The following is a 22,517-nucleotide window of genomic DNA, read 5'->3' on the forward strand; positions in this document are numbered from 1 at the left end:
GTGTGTTAAACATAAATATAGAGTTTGAGAATCTTAAAGTGCAAAGAAATGTTAAAAGAAGAAACATTCTGCTTTAAGAAGAAGAGGTTTTAATTTTTCCAATTTTGTTCCGAGTTCAAACAGATGACATAGATTGCGTAGGTAGGAGAGATATAATTTTCCCTTATCCCTTTGCAGCCTATTTAGAGCATTTTACTCTACATCTCCACATCTCTTCATTATTATTGTGTTCCAGTCCAGCTCTTGTTGCATAGTACTGTTCCTAACGAGGTCCATCCATTGTAATCCGAGTCATTCTTGGTTTCTTTTTCCTATCATTTTTAATCTCTGACTTCATTTTCCATATCTCTTTTTCCTTTCTTTTTCTCTGTAACATACTTCTGAAATTTCAGTTTTGCACCTTTTCCACTGACCAGATATTGACTGTGTATATAAAAGATGGCTTCTTTTTCCAAATTCCTGAATCCTAAAATCAGGTTCATGTTAAAAGTGCTGATTATAGATAAAGAATACTGTTACACCCGATCAAAGTCAGTATTTATGTTGCATGCTATATAGCTGCTTGCCAGAGAAGGGATTGCGGATGTAACAGAGACTGCATATGCAGGTGAAAACACAGCGTACAATAGTTACAGGCATGGCAATATTGCATGATAAAGTATCATTTTTGTCTCCCCCTCGCCCCCTTTCATTTTACATCTTATCACAATCGCAGCCAGTTCTCTTATTGCAAATTAATGCTGTAAGTGCATTATGGCAATAAACTGTATTTTGAACAAGGTATGAGCGATTTTGTAAAAACATAACTTTTAAAATTGAAATACTAAAAAAGTTTTCAAACTCTTGTTTTGTTCTTTAGACACAATATGATTAGAAACTCCATTATGAAGTCGGCTTATATACCATAAACCGTGCCTACACAATACGATCTTTATTTTCATCTGCTGTGGAGCACTTGAAAGTGGTTTTCGGGGAAATGGTGAAAAGAGGCAGCAATAGGAACAGGCACATGGTTTGTAATTTGTATTATTTTGATTGTAACTTTGTGACAAATGGTATCATCTTGATCTCATTTCTCCCGCACAAATCTAGTAACAAGCCCATCAATTTTGTTAATTTTTTCTGTCTTTGGTCCTCTGAATCGTTCTCTAGATATGTTAGCATTCTTGTCTTCGTCTTTCCACAGACATCATTTTTTTCACTCGGAAACACTAGGGTTACCAGATTGGTGAAGCGAAAAAAAAAGAGCAAATTTTTCAGTGAATCAAGGGAACATGACCATGTTTAATACTAATGGTAAGGGTGTTGGCAGCAGTATATCGTATTTCACCGTATAATCGTCACCACTGCGTAATCGTTGCATCTGTTATTTTCAATACAAAAATCGGATTTTAAAATTTCATCGCATAATCATTGCACATCCAAATTTTGTTCATCAATTGGTTTAAAAGTTAAATGAAACTGCAATGTAAGTTGCATATGAATGCACAATTTTAATATGCATATGGCTTATCGACCATTTGGCAACACATTCATGTTTGCGAGATGTCATACAACGTATAAATAAATAAATAAATAAATAAATAAATAAATAAATAAATAAATAAATAATAAATAATACCGGTATACGTACGACCACATGATATATTGGTACTTTGACAAGATGGTCGCGAGACACTGTACAATTTATTCACCAGTGACATATTACGAGTTTTCATTTGAAATATGTAAGGCTGTAAGTTATAGCTTATCGGCTACAAAGTCGGAAAATACCGGCACTTCAAACACACTTTTTTTTTTTCTTTCTTATTTATTCACGAAGCACAAGATACAGCTACACTGAGCAAATTTCACTTGCACTGTCAACAGACTATTTAACAAACGTAAACTTTCATAATAAAATATAACAAGATCAGGTACACAGCCTACTAATAACAACTGTCCGAATCGAAAACTATGATAATGTCTGTGTTCATAGCCAAGTCGTCGTGGGTCAAGATGATAGTATAATCCCTTCACATCAACTTAAGAGACTATTTACACACCTCTCGAATACACTTTTATTTGATGCTATATCAAGCTCTTGTCTCCTATTAATATTGTTAAAGAGTGTTGGGAGGTGGATTAGGAAAGATCGTTGAAGTATTGAGTGCTGAGTGTGGGGAATGTGGAGAAGGTCTTTGGTTCTGGTGGAGCAGGAAGGAACACGGAGAGAGAAGAATGAGACAAGATGTTCTGAGCGGTAATGCCCATTTAAGATCCTATGAAGGGAACTCAGGTCAGCTACCTGTCGCCTGATGTGCATCGGTGACATATTAATTGCCATTAATACCTGCTGCGTAGACAGATTTCTGAGCTTGGGGTTTCTGTTCCTTACAGTTGCAGCAAAGAAGGACACTGCTCTGTCTAACTGCTTAGTAGTGAAGGGGGAGGCTGTTGTCCAAATAGGAGAGCAGTAGTTTAAGAGAGGTTGAATGATCGTGAGGAAGAAGTGACGAAGAGCAATGGGGTCAGAAATTTCTGTGAAGCGATAGAGAATGCCTAGTAATTTCATAGCCTTGGTTGTATATGTTTCTATGTGGGTCTTAAATTGTAATTTTGTATCGAATATTACACCTAGGTCATGCTGTTGCATAACTACGGTGATGGGCTTGTCGAGTAGGTAATATGATGTCGGTAGAGGAGATTTACGTAGTGTTATGGTCATGTGGCTGCATTTTTGTGGATTTGGGATAAGTTTCCAAGTAGGGCACCAGTTCGAGAGGGCATTAAGTGAGGACTGTAGCAGAGCTGCATCTGCTGGATTCCTGATCTCCCTAAATATCTTGCAGTCGTCAGCAAAGAGTAGGGTTTTCGCTGTTACGTTGAGTTCGGATGGTAGATCGTCCATAAACAGAGAAAACAGCAAGGGGCCAAGAGTACTGCCTTGTGGGACACTGGAGGTGACTGGTGACCATGAGGATGAAGTGCCTGATGTTACCACTCTCTGCCAACAGTTATGTAGGAAGCCAGCAAGAAGGGTCAGAAGACTGCCATGTATATTGAATCGTTCGGAGAGTTTATGGAGCAACAGAGTATGGTCTACAGAATCGAAAGCTTTCAAAATGTCTACGTAGCAGATATCCAGCTGTGATTTAGCTGCAATGGCATGTGATGCAAAGCTATGCAGAGTGGCCAGGTTTGTTAGACAAGAGCCACCTGGTAAAAAACCATGCTACTTGGTTGAGATATACGGCAAAGTGAATGCGAGGAGACGCTGGTGTATAATTTTTTCAAAGATAAAGGATAGTGTGGGGAGAATAGAAATTGGTCGGTAAGATGAAACATTAAATTTGTTGCCTGTTTTGAGAAGTGGAACAATATTTGCCTGTTTCCAGGTAATAGGAAAATAGCCCGCGGCAAAACATCTGTTAAATAATTTAGAGAGAGGGACGCAAAGAGTGCTGGCAGTATTTTTTAGGAAAAGAGGACCTATAGTGTCGACACCGGTAGCTTTGTTGGTACGAAGAGTTTGAAGAAGGTTATGAAGTTCACTTGTTGTGGTAGTTATGCTTGATAGGGTTCTGTTTGAAGCTGTACCAACGGGAGGGAGCGGTTGGTTTTGTAAGGGAGGGGAGAAGTTGGAGAAGAAAAACCTGTTGAACAGTTCATTGCGATCGGCACCGTCTGCTGTTGCATTGTTGTAGTTCACGCTGACAGGAATCCGCTCCGTCCTTCTCCGTGTGTTGATGAGACTCCAGTAGCGCTTGGGATTGCTGCGGACGTTTTCAGTGACAGTGTCTACGTGTGTTTTGTAGTCTCTTCTGACCATAAACTTTGCGTGGCGGCGGATTTAAACGAAGGTATTGTGAGTGTGTGGGTTAGGGAAGTCTTTCCACAGGCGCCAAACTCTCTTGTTATTAAATAGTATCAGTCTGGTCTCTTGTGATATCCAGTGTTGATATTTGCTGGTAGTAGCCCGTTGTGCAGGTACGAAGTCTTTAATTGCAGCTTGCAGCCATTCGTACAGCAGGTCAAGAGCCGATTCGATATTAGCTATTTCGAGCAGACTCCAGGGAAGGCATTCCAGGGCACGACACATTGCAGGCCAATCGGCATAGCGCCAGATGTAGGTACGGCGGTAGGATGTCCTGCTGTGAGGCTTTGAGGCGGGGTGGGGAAGGAGGAATGTAGCATCGAGAGACTGGTGGTCGCACAGGAAAAGGTTTCTGCCTGGTGTTATTGTTTTAAATTCTAATGAGGAGAGTATGAAGTTTCAAAACCTTGCAACCAGGGGTGCTTTGGTATCAGAATACACAAGCAAACCGCAACAAAATGAGTCATTGAGGATCTAATTCACGAAAAATGAAGTAAATATTTGCTCTTATAAGTGGTAAACATCAGAATGAATGCATTCTTTTTTCATAATATTATCATGTTCTTGTAGTCTGCTATAATAAATAATCGAATGTTCCGGTACTTCACCTGTAGTGGACCACTCTAAGTTGTGGAGGTATTTCCCATTTCGTGTGTGTTAGGTACTCTCGCAGAAGTGTCGACTGCTCTGGAATGTACAGGTGCATGTGTGTGTTTGTAAGCGACTTGGTTACTGTAGGCATGTGTGCGTGAAAATTTTAAATTTTATTATTTTTTTGGGGTGTTTGCAGAAATATTTTTGTTTTGGATATAATAATACTGAACGGTCATGGATAGAAATTTACATAGCAACACATTAATATGCGAAGCATATATTTGTAATTATGGGTTATAGAAACTGTTCTGCAGCCTTCAAGGTAATTGTCTTTGCTGAACAGCACAGTAACAGAGCTGTGGAAAGAAAAGTTTCACTGAGTAGAAAGTTGGTATATGTGACTGGCGGGAATGAAAAGACAGGCTCCAAATAGCTTACGCAGTGGCCTTCACTGTATGCACTAGTCATGCGTCTTGGTGGGTATGCTATTTACCAACTGATGTCCCCAACTTAGCACAATCGGGCAAAACGCTGGCAACCGGGAATGAGTTAGCTGGAAAATTATAATATCCAATAACAGACCATTTATATTGGTATTATAAATTTACTCATTCGGGACAAATATTTCAGGTTCCCTATGGGAATCAACATCTATATCATGCTTAAAGCTACGAGGCTTTTTAGATTTCCATAGCACAAAGGGGTGGAGCTCCTCAGAGTCATCAGTATCAGCTCTCAACTTCACTGTGAGCCCCTTTTTGCTGTGTTTCTCACCGTGGTATTTATCTCCTTTGAATGCCAGAGTCTTGCTGGGCAACAAAGTGGAAAACAGTCCAGTTTTGTGTAGATTAAAAATGATCATGGATTCATATTTCTTGGTCAGCTCCTGCAATCATCCATTGACCCACTCTTCCACAGCTTTTTCACTAACTGCATTTAATTTCCCCACAAAGAATTTAATAGGTTATGTTATGCCTTTTCCTTAATTGGTTGGTCCAGCCATACAACATGCTGAAATTTACAATGCTAAGAATGTTGCCACTTTATGCAGGTTTTCCCTTGAGAGCACACCACCAGTTGGAATACCCGCGGCTCTTGAAGTTTCAAACCAACTTTTCACAATATTTTCTACTTGCTTGTATTTGGAGTATGTTGCATATTTGTTTTTGTTTGTTAGTTTGGTCTGTGTTCTGAAGCACTTGATATTCTTCTCCCGTTTTTTACATTTTGTATTCAGCATGGATACAGTGAGCTGTAACTCTCGTGCCAGAGCAATACATGTTTTGCAGAATGAATCAACATTTTCCAAGACTCAAATCTTCTCTTCCATAGTCAAAGTTTTCCTTTCCTTCTTTTTTTTCTCCCCATTATTAGCCAGAAAAGCAAACATCAACAAGAAAGCAGTAACAAAGAAGGATTAACAAATGTGTACAAACATAAACAAATGATGTGGCAAATGACTTTGGCCACTCAACTCACATAACAAGGAAAAAAACATAACAAATAACAAAAATATTACATATACACGAGTAATCTATGCCGTCAAGTAATCTGCACACCCTAATTTTAGGAGAGAATTTAAAGAGAAAGGGAAAATTGGCTTTAATTTGTGTTTTATTACAAGAAATGAATCCTACATAATGATGTACTCCAAAACAATAAAATATACATTTGTTTTAAGAAATACATAATCTTCACATGCTGTTGGGAAGGCAACCCGCTCAATCAGAAGTTACATGCGTTTTGCTTACCTTCCCTTCATATTTGTAATCTGCTAGTTTCACGTATGCGCTGTAATGAGAGTACCATGTGATATTATAGTTGCGGACAAAACATGACATCCTCAGTTCTTGGAAGCAAGCTGGAAGCTAGCTGTCAATCACACCCTGCACCCTGCTGAGTTATTGAGCTCCGAGTGATTCTTGCTTTGTGTGGAGAGGTTGCCAAACCACTCTTTTCAGTCTCGACTCTTTCTTCGGTTTGTGTCGAGTGCAGTGTATTGACCTAGTGAGCATTATTAATAGTAACATATGGAATTAGTGATATTTGTAATAATATTTATAACTTATCAGTTTAGTGCAACAGCAGTAATACGTCGGTCTTCTTCCGGTCATGGGTAAATCAAGAATCACATTGTAATGAAGCAGAATTAACCCATCGCCATGCAAATATTTTCCTTGAAAAATGTACCTTAGAATGCGATTATTTTTTTCTACAGTTTATGTAATGGATGCTAAAATGGTTACAAAAGCATACTGCATCAAACTAACTACATTTTGGGTTACAGTTTAACTTACTACAATTTACTGAAGTCTTTTAAAGTATGGTACGCCTTGAAACATCCATCCACGTGGAGGGCAACTTTGCATTTGTAGCACTCGAAGCAAGATGCCTTCCGGATTCCATGCTCAAAACAGACTTTACTTCTCCTTGATGGGGCTGATTTACTTGATGTTGGAGCAATCTTTTCAGAAAAATAACCCCAGTACCTTCCCTGTAGTCTCATTGGTGTGCTACCTTGAGATGGACCTCCTCTAGTGGCGTAATCAGGAAGGGTGACATCTTCCAGAATTTTATTTGCGTAGGCATTGGTATCCTTGAAAATTCCCTCCCAAAAAGTGTCCGTAAGGAACTGACTCACAATGTCATATTCTGTAGCATTATCACCCAGACGCCTCCTGACTATAGTATTTAGCTCCCCAACAACTGCACATGCATTGCCTTTTGGAACATTACTGGCCAAACTCCAGTTTCAGTTATTCGATCTGGTGAGGTTATGTACAAAGTTATCTTCATCCTCACTATCACTTTCATGAGCGGAGTCACAGTTCTCAGGCACACTGTCACTGCTAAAACTACTATCAGATAATTCTGAGTTATCTTCATCACCACTATCAAGAAGAAATTGCAAAATTCTTTCCTTTTCCTCCTCGCAGTGTTTACATGACATCTTGCTCCGTGGTAGCATTCATTTCATGAACAAGATGACCAACTTAAGAAGCAAAACAAACTGACAAAATGGCCTTCGGATAATAACATTTGCATGCGAACACGCTAGCACTACCTAGGAACGTAATTCTAAAGTACATCATCACAATCGAAAGAAATCGAGAGACGTATTTCAAACTTAAGTACACGGCGACAGTTGTACCAGTCATTGCATGTTAATGAATGTGGAACTCTTGACGGCTGTACCCTTCATTGTAGTGGAATGGGTAAAATTATCTGCCTGGACCTTCTTCTTCTTCTTCACCAAGAACTCCAACAAAATGTGATAAAAATGTGATTGGCAGAGGTATTAAATTATGAAAGCAAACTGTGATGTTGGTGAGGAACATTAAAAATTTCTTACGAGGTGTTTTAGGAAATGGCGGTATTATAACTGGTAAAAATTTAAATAATTTAGCATCGGAAGTGACAGGAATCTATATTACTACATTGAAAAATAGTTAAAATCAGTCATGTCAGTACCTATGGAAGCCCCACTAAAAAGGAAGTTCAGAAGCAGAAATTTAAATTTGATAAAATAGTTTCACTTGAGACTTGCTTTGTCGAAGAGTTTTTGAGCATTATGGGGACGGTAAATCTCCAGCAATAGGTGACCTAATAGAATCGAAAAAGGAGACGGTTGGTACAGATTAACAGTTTCAGTATGGGGTGAAGACACTTTGTCGCCTTCTGAAAAGTGTGGGTTTTAAATACCTGTCTGTACCTAAAAAGTGCTTAAAAGCTAAAACACCTGAAATAATTGCTTGCCGGTACAGATATCTTCAAGATATTCATGGACTTTGGGCTCATGATTATGCTGACGTATACGTAGATGAAATGTGTTTCGACAGTAACTGTTGCAGAATGAAGAACTGGACAGACGATTCTGACAATTGTGCTGTAACAACCCCATTCAACAAAGGTGATAGAATCGTTATTGTTCATTGCGGTGGACGGTTTGGTTTTATTAGTGCTGCTCTTCTACTCACACATACTAAAATGGCAGATGCTCCTGTGGATTACCATGGCATCGTGAAATCGGAAATCGTTGAAAACTGGTTTGAAGAGAAGATGCTACAACGCTTAGAAGGACTATCTGTGAGTTACTGACAATGCCTCCTACCACAGCCAATATATTTAACCCTAAACCTAATCAGTCCAGGAAGAAAGATTGAATCCTTCAACATATGATCGATAAAATATTCCTGTCCCTTATCCTGTTCCTATAATTCAAGGACTTCTCGAAATTATTGCGGAGAAACACGACTATTAAAACAAGAAAAAATATATAGTAGATGAATTGGCAGCTAGACATGGACACACAGTCTTGCACATACTGCCATACCACTGCATTTTTAATCCCATTGAGATGGTGTGGTCAGAGATGAAAAGGAGGACTGCATCACAAAAATCTAAGAAAGAAACCATTGAAGGAAGTTATTCAATCAATTATTCAATTATGCTCGTGACACGTGACAAGTGGAGAAATCACACCCATTATAGTGTGTTGTTGAGAGAGGGTGTAAATCCCATAATTAGATCTTTTCTGCCAGCTTTGAGAGATAGGATCGAACCATGGGCCAAATTTTTTTCTATAAACTTTATTCTCAAAGACTTGCAACTGCTGCTGCTCTTTCTTGTTTATACTCCATGTCTTCGAACCATACAGAAGTACTGGTTGAACGATAGTATTGTAGATAATCATTTTTGCATTCCTTGTTAAAAACTTGGAGCCTAATGTAGGACACATAGAGTGAAATGCCTTTTTTGCATTCTTAATTCTAACTTGGTGTTCCTGTTGCCTTCAGTTTTGCTCATCGATTAATACACCAAGGCATTCAAACTCCTCTACTCTTTTAAATATATAGTTCCCAATCCTCCTCATGATTCGGTCTCTGTACAACCATGTAATGTGTCTTTTTTTATCATTACATTACATTACATTACATTACATTACATTACCATCCATACACAGTTTGCACATGTTAATTAATTAATTTTATGGGAAAGCCAAACTCCATCATGATGTTCCATAGCCCTTCTCTACGGATTGAATGCCCCACGAACCTACTACGCTGGCGTAGAAGGGGGAGAGGTGATACTCCCACGTGACGCGTCCCAGGTGGCGGATAGGGGGGTCCTAACCGGCTTGCCGGGGGACTTGAGGGAAATAAAATACCTCTCGCGGACCAAACACACCACCCCCTGTGGGTGGGGGACACAGGCGTAGACTACACCCACGGTATTCCCTGCCTGTTGTAAGAGGCAACTAAAAGGGGCGACCAAGGGATGATTGAATCAGAACCATGAAACTACTTGTGATAAGTACCATCAGTCAGGCAACACCATGGGTCGCCTTTATTTGCGAGTAGTACCATTATGTTAGGTACTCATAGCAGCAGAGAGTGGTTCACTGTGAGTTTCCAGTACCTGTGATTAGTACCACTAAATGCAGAACACCACGGGCTTATGTTGCTTGTGATTAGTACCATTATGTGAGAAACACCACGGGTCTGGGCATTGCCTGTGGTTAGTAATACAATATGAGTGGCATTGTGGGTCTGCGTTGCCTATGATTAGTACCCACTATGTGAGGAACACCACGGGAATACCGGCGCCCGTGATTAGTACACCTAGGTGAGGGACACCTTGGGTATGCGTTGCCTATGAGCGGCACTATTATGTGAAAAACACCATAGGTCTGCGTTACCTGTGCGACGTACAATACTTGCCAGTAGTACCATAATGTGTGGAACACCGTGAGTCTACACTACTTTTGTTAGTACCGCAACATGAGAAATACCATGGTTCTACTTTACTAGCCAGAAGTACCCTTATAAGGGGCTGTTGACCTGGATTTTGGACCCCTTTAGACAAGCAGCATCATCGATTCAGGATTGTGCTTTGGAAGCAGTCCCTTGGCCAGTACTATTATTGATTCATTTCTGGGAAGGTGGGGCATTGCAGGTTGGATCCACTGATTGTTTTAAATTCATATTCACCCGTTCATTCTTCATCATCATGTTTTGAATTCTGGTCAGTGGATGATTTTGGATTTTAAAACTGTCATTACATTTTGTCTCATTTCGTACCATTAGGGGCCGATGACCTAAATGTTAGGCCCCTTCAAACAACAAGCATCGTCATCAATCATCGAATCCTATGCCTTGAAGAAATCTATAAAGAGATAATGAACTGACTCCTTGTGTTCCCACACCTTATCATTAATAGTCTTAATTGCAAATATGTTGTCTGTAGTGGATCTGTTACTACAAAAACTGTTCTGATTGTCCCCAATAACATTTTCAGCAAATGGTTTTTAACGCTGTAAAAGAATAAAAGACAGAATTTTGTAGGCCATGTTTACAAGAGATATACCACGATAATTTTGAAGTTCTTCCTTATCCCCTCCTTTATATATTGGGACAATAAGTGATTCCTGCCTTTCTTTTGGGATAACTTCATCGTGCCATTTCCTTAGAATGATGTTATATATGTATTTATGTAATCTTTCTCCACTGTATTTAATAAGCTTTATAATTTTTTAAACGTATAATACTTTGTAATACCTCTTGATATGATGGCTCTGGTCTGGTATTTGTTCTTCTGATGGGGACCTAGATGGTTTACCAATACAGATTTCTGGATCATCACAGTTCAGCAAGGAATCGACGTATTGCTTACAGTAATTTAGTAATTTGTCCTAATCAGCAATTAAATTTCCAGAGTAATCTCTCATAATACTCAATCTTGGTTGAAATCCTTGTTTAATTGTGTTGACAGTTCCATACATCTTCGGATGTTCCTGTTCCTGTCATCTTGGATTTATTCTATTTGTTGTCTCAGGTAGACTTTTCTTTCTACGAATTAATTTACTGCATTCATTGTTTTTCTCTTTATAGTTCCTCAACATCTACATTCTTATTAGACTGCAGCCACTTATTACGCCATATTGCCACTTCATTAACTGCATTTTGACATGCCTCATTGAACCATTTCTTTTTCTTGCTAACACCTTTTGGTATCACTTTCATTGCTACTTCATTCACAAACTTTGTCATTTGTTTCATCAATGTCTTCTGTAGGATCTTCTCCCAGAATATCTAATCTGTTTGTAATTTCACATTATATTTTAATCTTTCATCCTCCTGCTTCAGTTTCTCAGTGTCATCTTTACATCTTTCTTCAGTCTGACTTACAAGAGGTTTGCAATTTAATTTTAACAGAAGCAATTATATTGTGTTCAGATCCTATCTCAGCTCCTCTGTAAGCTCTGATATCAGTTACGTAGCTTCTATGCCTGTTATCAACCTATCTGATTGGCAGTCTTACCATCACATGAATACCATGTTTCCTTATGTATTTCTTTATGTGGGAAGGTGGTACTGCGCACATTCATGTTTGTTGCTGTATCGAAATTGATTAGTTCAATGGCATTATCATTGCTTTCGTCATGCAGACTTTCCCTTCCTATTGTTGGCACAAAAATATCTTCCTTTCCAACTTTTGCATTAAAATTACCCAAAATCATTTTGACATCGTGTTTGAGTAATTTATTCCACAGTTCTAACAAATCCTCATAAAAGGAGTCTTTAACATGATCATCCTTGTCGTATGTGGGGGCATGGCAGTTCACCAGTGATACGTAAAACCATTTAGAATGTACCCTCAAATAGCATAGTCTTTCATTCACATGTCGAATGATTGCATAATAATAATAATAATAATAATAATAATAATAATAATAATAATAAGGGAGGCACTAAAAATAATCAGCACATCACAGTCTATGCTTGGAAGGAGAGAAAAGAGGAAGTAGTTAAGTGCCAGATTTCAAGTATTTAAACAGAAATAAACATAAATGTTTTCACATTTTCACATTTCCGTAAATATTTGCAAGTTATTTTGATAGACTCTGATGATGTTCTTTTAAGAACTAAACATGTTATTCTGTTTTAATTAAGTTGTTTCTTTTTTTCAAGTATAATACTGTTACCATATGTGTTCTTTTGCAGGTAGTTTGTAAATTTACTATTCAAAATGAGTTTTGGCTGACTGAAGAGCCTAACATTTATAATTTTCTTTGAAAATACAAGAGAGCTGGTAATTTTGGTTTGTTTCTTTGAATTTATTGACACAAGATCCTAAGGTAAAACATCAAATTTATTTATTGGCTGAAATGGTTAATCACTTCCATTTTGTTGTCCCTCGATAGTAAAGCCTATCTTTTACAAAGTATCTCCTTGCTCCAAATTCGAAGTGGAATGTCTCATTTCATCTGTTCTGCCAATCGTCCCCAAATGGCTGGATATAGACTTAATGAGCAGGATTTTGTGTGTACTGAAACTTAGTTTGTTCCCTAGTAGAAAATTATTCAAGGAACATACCCTCAAGTGGCCAAGATCTGAACTTTTTTTCTCAGCTTTGCCACAACTAACAGTTCCATGCCAGGCTGAGTGGCTCAGATGGTTGAGGCGCTGTTCTTTTGACCCCAACTTGGCAGGTTTGATCCTGGATCAGTCCGGTGTTATTTGAAGGTGCTCGAATATGTCAGGCTCTTGTCGGTAGATTTATTGGCACATAAAGGAACTCCTGTGGGACTAAATTCCGGCACCATGGCATCTCCGAAAACCGTAGTAAAAGTAGTAGTTAGTGGGACGTAAAGCATATAACATTATTATTATAACAATTCCATCTCCATCACTAGCATGATTCTGCACTTCTTTTGTCTTCCAGCAAGGCAGTGTTACCATACATCGTCCTTAAAACACCATTTTTTTAAATATGGGAGTTATAGTATTCTATCTTCAAATTCAACAATATAACATTAAAATGTAATGTGAACCTTTAACATTGTGTTATATAGGAATGTCGAGGGCCCATGAGAAAGGTTTGAATTATTCATGAATTTTCATTTTAAAATATTTGGATTAACCAAGATCTACTGTAATAATATTGGTTTTACATCCCATTAACTACTTTGATAGTTTATGAGGTACAGAGGTGCCAGACTTTTGTCGTGGAAGTAAATCTGCTGACATGAGGCTGGTGTATTTGAGCATCTTCAATCACATTTCTTTGTTAGAGATACGAGGAGGGATCAAATATGAACAGGATTTTATTTTTTATTTAAATTCATTTATTGAAAAACACAAGGCAATTACAATTTATTTTTCCACATAAGTTTCCTGCTTTGTAAGTGCATTTGTCCCAGCATATGGGCAGCTTTTTGATGCCCTCATCATAAAAAGAACAGGGTCGTGTCACCAGCCAGTTGCGCACGAAGTCTTCCACACTCTTGTTATCTTCAAATCATTGCCCTCCTAGAGCTTCTTTAAGCGGTCCGAACAAAGGGAAATCACAGGACTATAAGTCTGGGCTGTAAGGAGGATGATCAAGTGTAGTCCAGTTCATTTCCTGTAGCTTGGAGGCAGTTAGAGCCGCAATATGAGGCCACGCATTGTCGAATCGGCTGGTCTCATCTTTTGCGACGATATGAAACCTTTGCCTTGTTCAACAGCTCACAGTAGTAAGCAGCATTGATTGTGCGTACCTTATGCAAAAAATCAATCAGCAAAATGCCTCGTCAATCAAAGAAAATGGTTGCAAGAACCTTGACAGCTGACAGTCGTGTCTTGGCTTTCACTGGTGCTGCCTCCCCTTTCCTCCGCCACTCCTTACACACGCGTACTTGCCAATGTTTGATCACTGAACTGTGCAGTCAATCTCTGGCAAGTTTCCGCCACTGTAACTCCTTCACGAGCAAGAAGTTTTATGATTATGCGTTGCGCAGTGGAGGGGTGTACCTTTTTCTCCGACATCGTGAGCGTTACTGACAGAACGGCAGAAAATATCTAACAGCACACTTTCCCCACTCTTATTGGTCCCTCCTAAGCATAGCAGAAGCGCGGGGCCAGTCTTACCAACTGTTGATGTCCAGGAACAAAAATCCCAATTGGTTGTGTTAATTGTGATTTATATGATGATCTGAAGAATCACACTGATGAAGTTTTTAATGAGGGCAAAATGTGTATCCATATTATTGTATTAAAATAAAATTATTTATTCACTGGTAGATCAACTGTTATCTTTATTTGAGTTTTGCTGTTGATTGAAAATCAGAAAAAAAGCCTTCATTATATTAAAACTTCCTTTTGGTTTTTATGAAATCTGTGTGTTTCTCCATGTATTTTTTTTAACATTGACATTAAATTTCACCTATATATTTCTGTTAGTCCACAGACAGTCGGTGTGATTGTTCGTCTTGAGAGGGAGAACTTCCATGTTTTGAGTATGCAGGACAAAGTAGTGGAAGTAAAGCCTCAACAGTTACAGAAGCGTAAGGAATCAAGGTACACAGTGGCATTAGACTCAGAGCAGAATACTATACAGCGAAGGGACATTGTGAAAGTGATAGATGGACCTCATTCAGTGAGTATTATTTATAATTAGCTTGTACTATGTAACAATTTGCTTTTCTGTTCTCTGAAAACAGTGATCCCTGAGTCAGTCAATCAGTCACTACTGATCTGCATCATTTAGGGCAGTCGCCCAGGCAGCAGATCCCTATCTGTTGTTTTCCTAGCCTTTTCAGAAATGATTGAAAAGACATTGGAAATTTATTGAACATCTCCCTTGGTAAATTACTCCATTCCCTAACTCCCCTTTATATAAACAAATATTTGCCCCTATTTGTCCTCTTAAATTCCAGCTTTATCTTCATATTGTGATCTTTCCTACTTTTAAAGACACCGCTCAAACTTATTCGTCTACTGATGTCATTCCACGCCATCTCTCCCCTGACAGCTCGGAACATACCACTTATGATAAAGATGTTGATTTCCATAGGGAACCTGAAATATTTGTTCCGAATGAGTAAATTTATAATACCAAAGTAGTTGGTCCATTATTGGACATTGTAACATTTTCCAGCTAACTCATTCCTGGTTGCCAGTGTTTTGCCCCAGTGTGCTAAGTTGGGCTCATCAGTTGGTAAATAGCACACCCACCAAGATGCATGGCTAGTGCATACCGTGGAGGCCACTGCGTAGGCTACTTGGAGCCACCATCAGTGCTAATGCACTATGGGAGTCGTCGTCTCATTTTAAAAAATGCCAGGCAGGCATCAATGTTTGTGTTGTTATTGAAATTGAATTTAAAGCCGGGATAACAGTTCTTCCGTGTGAATTTTAGGTGTCAACAGTCTTTGCTCCGAAAATTCTTTGTTCCGCTCCATTCGCTTGTTGTGATTTAACCTATATTCTTTGACGTACTTTGTTCACGAAGTTGGCGTTCCTCAATTGTTTCGGCCTTTTAAGGTTATGACATATTATAATGAAGTGTTCGAGTTTTTGTGTTATAACTTTGTGCTTCACAGTTTCCTGTATTCGTTGGACTAATTACATTCATTCCAGTGACTGGGTATAGCGCTGTTAGCGAAGTCCATTAAATTATAAAGAAGAAAATTAAGAATTACATTCGTTCCACGTGTGTGTATGCTTTTTATCGTATGCATATTCTTTGTTCACGAGGTTGGCACCATGTTCATTTAATGGTTTAAGACTTTGTGTGCTTTGACATGTTTTAATGAAGTGTTTGACTGCCTTGAGTGTTTATGTTATAATTTTATGTGACGTTCAGTGATCCAGGTTCATTTCGATTTTCAGTACATATCGAGACATTTGTTCTCGGACATTTTCATATGCTACGTTCCTCTTGTAGATTACCATGAATAAATCCAATAAGTAACAGTACTTCCAGACATTTAAAGAATCATATTCTGTTGATTTTCCGTGCATACTAAAATCAAGAAAACCGAGCTCGATAGCTGCAGTCGCTTAAGTGCGGCCAGTATCCAGTATTCGGGAGATAGGTGGTTCGAACCCCACTGTCGGCAGCCCTGAAGATGGTTTTCCGTGGTTTCCCATTTTCACACCAGGCAAATGCTGGGGCTTTACCTTAATTAAGGCCACGGCCGCTTCCTTTCCAGTCCTAGCCCTTTCCTGTCCTATCGGCGCCATATGACCTATCTGTGTCGGTGCGACGTAAAGCCATTAGCCAAAAAAAAAAATCAAGAAAGGGAGAAAAATTTGCCTTTTGCACGGTATGTGGGAGTGATATTAATCTTGCACATGGTGGAAGAAATGATTTAACTGATAATAATAGTAATAATAATAATTTCGTGTGTCTATTTATAGCCGAGTGCAGCCCTTGTAAGGCAGACCCTCCGATGAGGGTGGGCGGCATCTGCCATGTGTAGGTAACTGCGTGTTATTGTGGTGGAGGATAGTGTTATGTGTTGTGTGTGAGTTGCGGGAATGTTGGGGACAGCACTAACACCCTGCCACGGGCCATTGGAATTAACCAATGAAGGTTAAAATCCCCGACCCGGCCGGAATCGAACCAGGGGCCCTCTGAACCGAAGGCCAGTACGCTGATCATTCAGCCAACGAGTCGGACATTTAAGTGATGATGAGTTAGTTATTGGCATTCAGACTTCGAGCATAGTGAATGATCTCCAGGATAGGCTACAGATAAATCCCTTTTCACCGAGCTCGATAGCTGCAGTCGCTTAAGTGCGGTCAGTATCCAGTATTCGGGAGATAGTAGGTTCGAACCCCACTGTCGGCAGCCCTGAAAATGGTCTTCCGTGGTTTCCCATTTTCACACCAGGCAAATGCTGGGGCTGTACCTTAATTAAGGCCACGGCCGCTTCCTTCCCACTCCTAGCCCTTTCCTGTCCCATCGTCGCCATAAGACCTATCTGTGTCGGTGCGACGTAAAGCAACTAGCAAAAAAGATAAATCCCTTTTCTTTTCATCAATGAGAAACTACTTTTGTATTGCCTCACACACCATCAAGTTTCCACAGATGCACAGTTTTCTTCCGTTTGTTTTTCTTGGAAAAGTTTCCTATCATGTTATGCAAGGAAGAGAATGAAACTGCAGATGAGGTGATAGAATGAACTTCAGAGGCAGTTCACAGCTCTTCAGGTAGATGACATTTCGGCTGTGAATCAAGATGCTGCAAGTGATTCCAGTTGGGCACAAATATCAAGAATTCGTGGGGCCAATGGACTTCTTAAGGATAACCGAATTTCTAGAGTAATGCTCTCTATTCTGACCATATCCCTTAGCAATGTAGAATGTGAACATGATTTCAGCCTTGTGAAGAAAAATAGAACAGAGTTCAGATCATGCATGTCCACTGAATCTCTGGAGTCTATTTCTATTTTGAAGACCAGGAGTTCTGGTTCCTGTTATGTCAAAACATATTCTCAGGATGTTTTGCAGGAAGCTAAAAAGGTCACAACTATGACTTTAAAGTCAAACTAGCATGTGATTTGCAGTGTGTATTATATTATTTCTTGCCTGTGTTATGTTAAACAAGTTTTATTGTGTGAAGCCTTTTTCAATTATTGCATATCTGCGTAATTTATCAAGGAAGTCCTGTCACGTGTGCTCCACACTAATATTCACCATGCCTGCTGCTGTTTAACATGGATTTCTTCTTGATTGTTTTTAAAATCCAGATCTCAAGTGATCAAGTAGTGAATGCTACGTCAAATACTGGAGCAATTGTCTTTGGAAAGCGAGAAAAGTATGCAGACAGGCTAACAGTCAGATGGAGAATTTGCTAGAGAATTAAAAGCATCCTTCCAAATAGCTGGGAAGAAGCGTTCTGAAAGACATGAGTTACATATGTGTGTTAGAATTGGCAATACTACATCTATCAAGGTAATGGCGAAGGATATACCTGCGGATCTGAGTTGTTGCCAGGTACTTTTTTGTGTTCAAGTTACTGGCTAGCTGTTGGAAGTAGGCACATATTTTGTTTCTGATTATTTGTTTAACTCAAATTCGAAGCACATCATATTTTTCAAAATCGTCAGTTGATAAGGTCTTCTTGTAACATCTGTGTAGTGCATCACGTTCAGCAGTTGCGGACTTAATGTAATTTGATAATATACTCATGGAGCAGCTTTGCAAGTAACCCTGGAAATACGTTTAGGTGCATTTTTGTTATACAATCCCAGCAATAATGTGTTAAAATCTCTTTATTCTTCGGCATTGTCAGTCAAGTGCAGTACTGTATTTTGTCCCATGGGCAGACAATAGCATCTTGAATTAATTGTTGAGGATTTAACGTATTCATATCTCTATAGGTTATCCACTTCAACTTTGTTTTGGGAAGGATACACCAGGTACCGAAGTTTGTCTGTTTTTTTGTGATAAGTTAATCTAATAGAGGGTGTGAGGATCCATTGGACATATACACGTGGTGAGTATGGTTAAGTGGCAATACTTACATGTTACGAGAGGTAAATATGTTCCGTAAATGATTTGCTTCAATGGAGTCTATTAATAGGTTTGTGTTGAAGTCTCCAAATATGAGTACATGTTCGTAGGTATATATGAGTCTTATTAGATTTTCTTCGAGTTCAGTAAACCTTCCTGCTTTTGTTAGCTTATAAATAACTCCAATAAATACTTCAGTCTTGTCAGCAGATACTGTACTTCATCAAACATACTGTACATTCAGTTAGGGTGGCAGTAGATAATGTTGAAGTTTGTGTAATTATTCCCGTTAAATTGTTTCTGTAGTATAGAGCTCCTTCTCCATTACGCTTTGGTCTGTTGTGAAAAATTGCATTAAATCCCTGTAGATTTACCATGTTTAAAGGGACAGAGTCCTTCATCCAGCTCTCACTAATTGCCAAAATTTTTACCCTGCTTCCTTCAAAAATAGCTTTCAGCTCAGTGTGATGGGCAATTATAGACTGAGCACTGACATGGGCATGCAGTAATGAGTGGGGAAATGCCGAGAATTCTCTCTCCAGGTGACTGTATGCGGGATGAGAAAAAGACGGGGAAAGAGAAGGGTGGGAGGGCTCAGTGTTAAGATAAAGGTCGTTTGCCCTGAACAGAGAGAAAGCTATAGTAATACTTGTGTTCGCCATAATCAAAATTAAACAGGGAGCAACTTACCATGGTTTCCTCTTGTATATGTAAGCCACTTGAATCTTTTAAACACTCTCTCACATTAAACTTATGATAAAACCACCTATAATTAAAACATAAATCCAAGAGTCATATGCTCTACTAATCACCTAGTCGTAAAATAACAGCATTTCGTTCCACTTTAATGGTGACTGTAAATTTGTTTTTGCTTAGAATTATGATTCTTCCTTCCTGGGTTATTTCCTGGGGGCAAAGGTGGCCGGGCGTAAAGCCTATCACTCTACCCCGTCAAGTGCCGAGGTTATGGATAGTGGAAGCCTTTACCTTCCACCCCTCCAAGGGCCTTCATGGCCTGTACGGAGATGACTTTGCTTTGCTTCCTGGGTCCAAACGTTACGCATTCTGATGTCGATTCAGCAGGTCTTTTCTGGTAGCAGTCAGTGATTCCATGACTAATATTTTGGTACCTTTGAAGAGTTTCTTAGCACGCCAGACACGATCGCAAGCATGAAACCGGACAAATTTAACTGTTTCTCGAGGTCACGACTCCTGCAGCTGATGTGCATAGAGGTCCCAGTCTATGACAACGATCGATGTCATCCATCAATAAGTCCATTTGCAGGTTACGTTTTAGTGTTTCTATCACTTTGGCATAGACATCCTCAGCAGGTTCCTCTTTCACCCTGTGTATGAGGAGACAGTTCCGTCTACTGTATTGTTTGGCTTTGTCAGCCCGGGCTTCGTGCTAGTCAGGACGCTGTTGCACAATTAATAGCTCCTCCATTACATAAGAAATTTCTGTCCAGATGTACTGACGGAAGTCTTTGAACTCAGAACGGAAGGAAGTCAGATTTTCACTGGCGCAGTTGTTAGTGTTGGCAGCCCTGCTGGCACTAGCTGATTGTCAGTTTGACTGTTTAATGAACTCTGTTTCAAAGTCTGATGCATGCTTATTTACACTTTTTATGGACATGCTTTTACTAGAGCTTGACATCAGTTGTCCGATGTAATTATTGACACACGCTCACCATTCCTGTCTGCTGTTTATTTTGTTAATTAGGGCTGGTACACGGAACTCTCCTACAGAACTTCCACAGCATGCGCCATCTTGATAGGATTTTATTGCCGTATTTAATTTGAAATTGTTAAATAACATGAAAAATACCATTAGTAGAACACTCATTCTAGTTCTGTCTAATGCTAGGAAATATATTCAGAACAGACTACCGTCTTGTGGCTGAAGATCCTAATCATCCTGCTCTGTATATTGAACTGGTTGTTAGCACTGAGCGAGTCAAAATATTACCCGTCAGTCTGAAGAAGTTCCAGAAGGCTGACTTTAATCAGTCATATATATGTTGTTAGATAAATATGGCTGGAATCATTTACTAATGAGTGAAGACCCTAATGATGCAGTGGGCTGTTTTTATGAATTCTTAATAACTTTTTCTTAAAATTTTTTACTAAGGATTCTGTGAATGAGAAAGGAATTTACACTTGTTAGTTTACATTAGATATAATAAAAATGTTGAAATTAAAGGACACTCTTAAAAACAATATAAAAAAGATCTAAAAAATGTTTTGGAGTTTCATAAAAAGTAAACAGAATACAGTAATAGATATTTCTAAATTTAGTGTTTGGTAATCAGTATTAGAAAGATCACCCTCTGTTTACGAAAGAAATTCATATGTTTTTGGGTTTCTTTAAACTGGCATATTATTGTAATGTCATTCATTAAATTGATTACATTAGCCTGCAATGATTTCCTGGTTTTGGTGAAAATAGGTGGTTCACGTGGAAAACGATGTGCTGATTTCAAAGACACCAACCGTTTTGCCATATAACACACATGAATGTTATGTAATTAGATATTTTATGTAGATTTGTAAATTTAAGGAAATTTGAATTCATTTCATCATGTTTCAAATTTTTTTACCAGGCATCAGAAATAAGTCAACAATGCTAATATTAGTGTGGAAAAAAATGCAGACAGAAATGCCTTATCATACTATTTACAAGATATCAATAAAAAGATATCCTAAAACTCTTATATTATTCAAATTTATGGAAATATTAAAATAATTTTATCACATACAAAAAATAATTGCATCATAATAATTGGTGGAATGCATAATATTATGACTTACTATCTGAAAAAAAATACTACGGGGTAAGACACCCCTAGCATCCGTAGGTAAAAATAAATAAAACCTCAGTGTTATATGGTATTCAATTTATTGAATGATTTGGAAACTTTATAGTGTATTACATAATAACAAATCGAAAAAAGCGAACCTGCACAGAGAATATTTTCGTGAAACAAAACACCCATTTCACCCTCAGTTCTTTATCTTTGACTGGCCATGTGTTTAAAATTCTCAGAGGATTGGGTGATTTGACAATGCAAGACCAATGTGGTGAAAGGAAGTAATAAAATCTGTCAGCATTGATAGCACTGAAGAGAAAAAAATATCTGGGGAAAGAAAAGGTTACTTAAGATAAACACAGTCCTTAGATAAATGTATCTTAGCATAGTACGACCATAGTCTTCAGTTGTCTTTCTTTTCTTGTTGTCGGAGTGTAATATTAGATGATTTCTAAGTGTTCGTTAGTGTTGTGTGTAGTGATATGATAATATAATATGGCTTCAGTCTCTGCAGCACCAAGAAGGCAGTGTGTGAACAGCCCGAACAATTTGTTATGTATGTGGTTCGTACTTGTTATGGAGTCTGAAACATAATATTACACCCTTTATTAAGAAAGTGTACCGTGCATATTTCAAAGTTAAGCTTGAAGATCGAGACAAAAAGTGGATGCTTTGTATATAAAACATGTTTTGAAGGTATACTGGTAAAATAGTGCTTTGTTGGAAAACAGAAATCCATGCCATTTTGGAATTCCCATGATTTGGTGTGAACCAAAAAATCGTTATGATGTGCAATGTAATCATGGTTATGGTGTGGAGACCTAAAGGTAACCGCTATCTTGCTAGGCCAACAAGCAGCTTACACAAAATTTCCTTGCTTTTTTGTGTCATTGGGATAGAAGTAGAGATAAACATTGGACAATGAAAAAGTGGCCTAAGAGGGAGAGAAAAATGTAATTCGTGTTAGTCTGG

General features: G+C 38.6%; 1 protein-coding gene across 1 annotated transcript in view; it reads left to right on the plus strand.

The window, feature by feature from the left end:
- Positions 1 to 22,517, plus strand: part of LOC136864414 (transcription elongation factor SPT5) — a 214,654-nt gene that overhangs the window by 147,533 nt on the left and 44,604 nt on the right. The window contains exon 14 of the mRNA XM_067141381.2: positions 14,674 to 14,869. Within this exon, the coding sequence (XP_066997482.2) occupies positions 14,674 to 14,869 (196 nt within the window). The remainder of the gene's footprint in view (positions 1 to 14,673; positions 14,870 to 22,517) is intronic.

This window comes from Anabrus simplex, chromosome 2 (assembly GCF_040414725.1).
Source record: "Anabrus simplex isolate iqAnaSimp1 chromosome 2, ASM4041472v1, whole genome shotgun sequence".
NCBI lineage: Eukaryota > Metazoa > Arthropoda > Insecta > Orthoptera > Tettigoniidae > Anabrus > Anabrus simplex.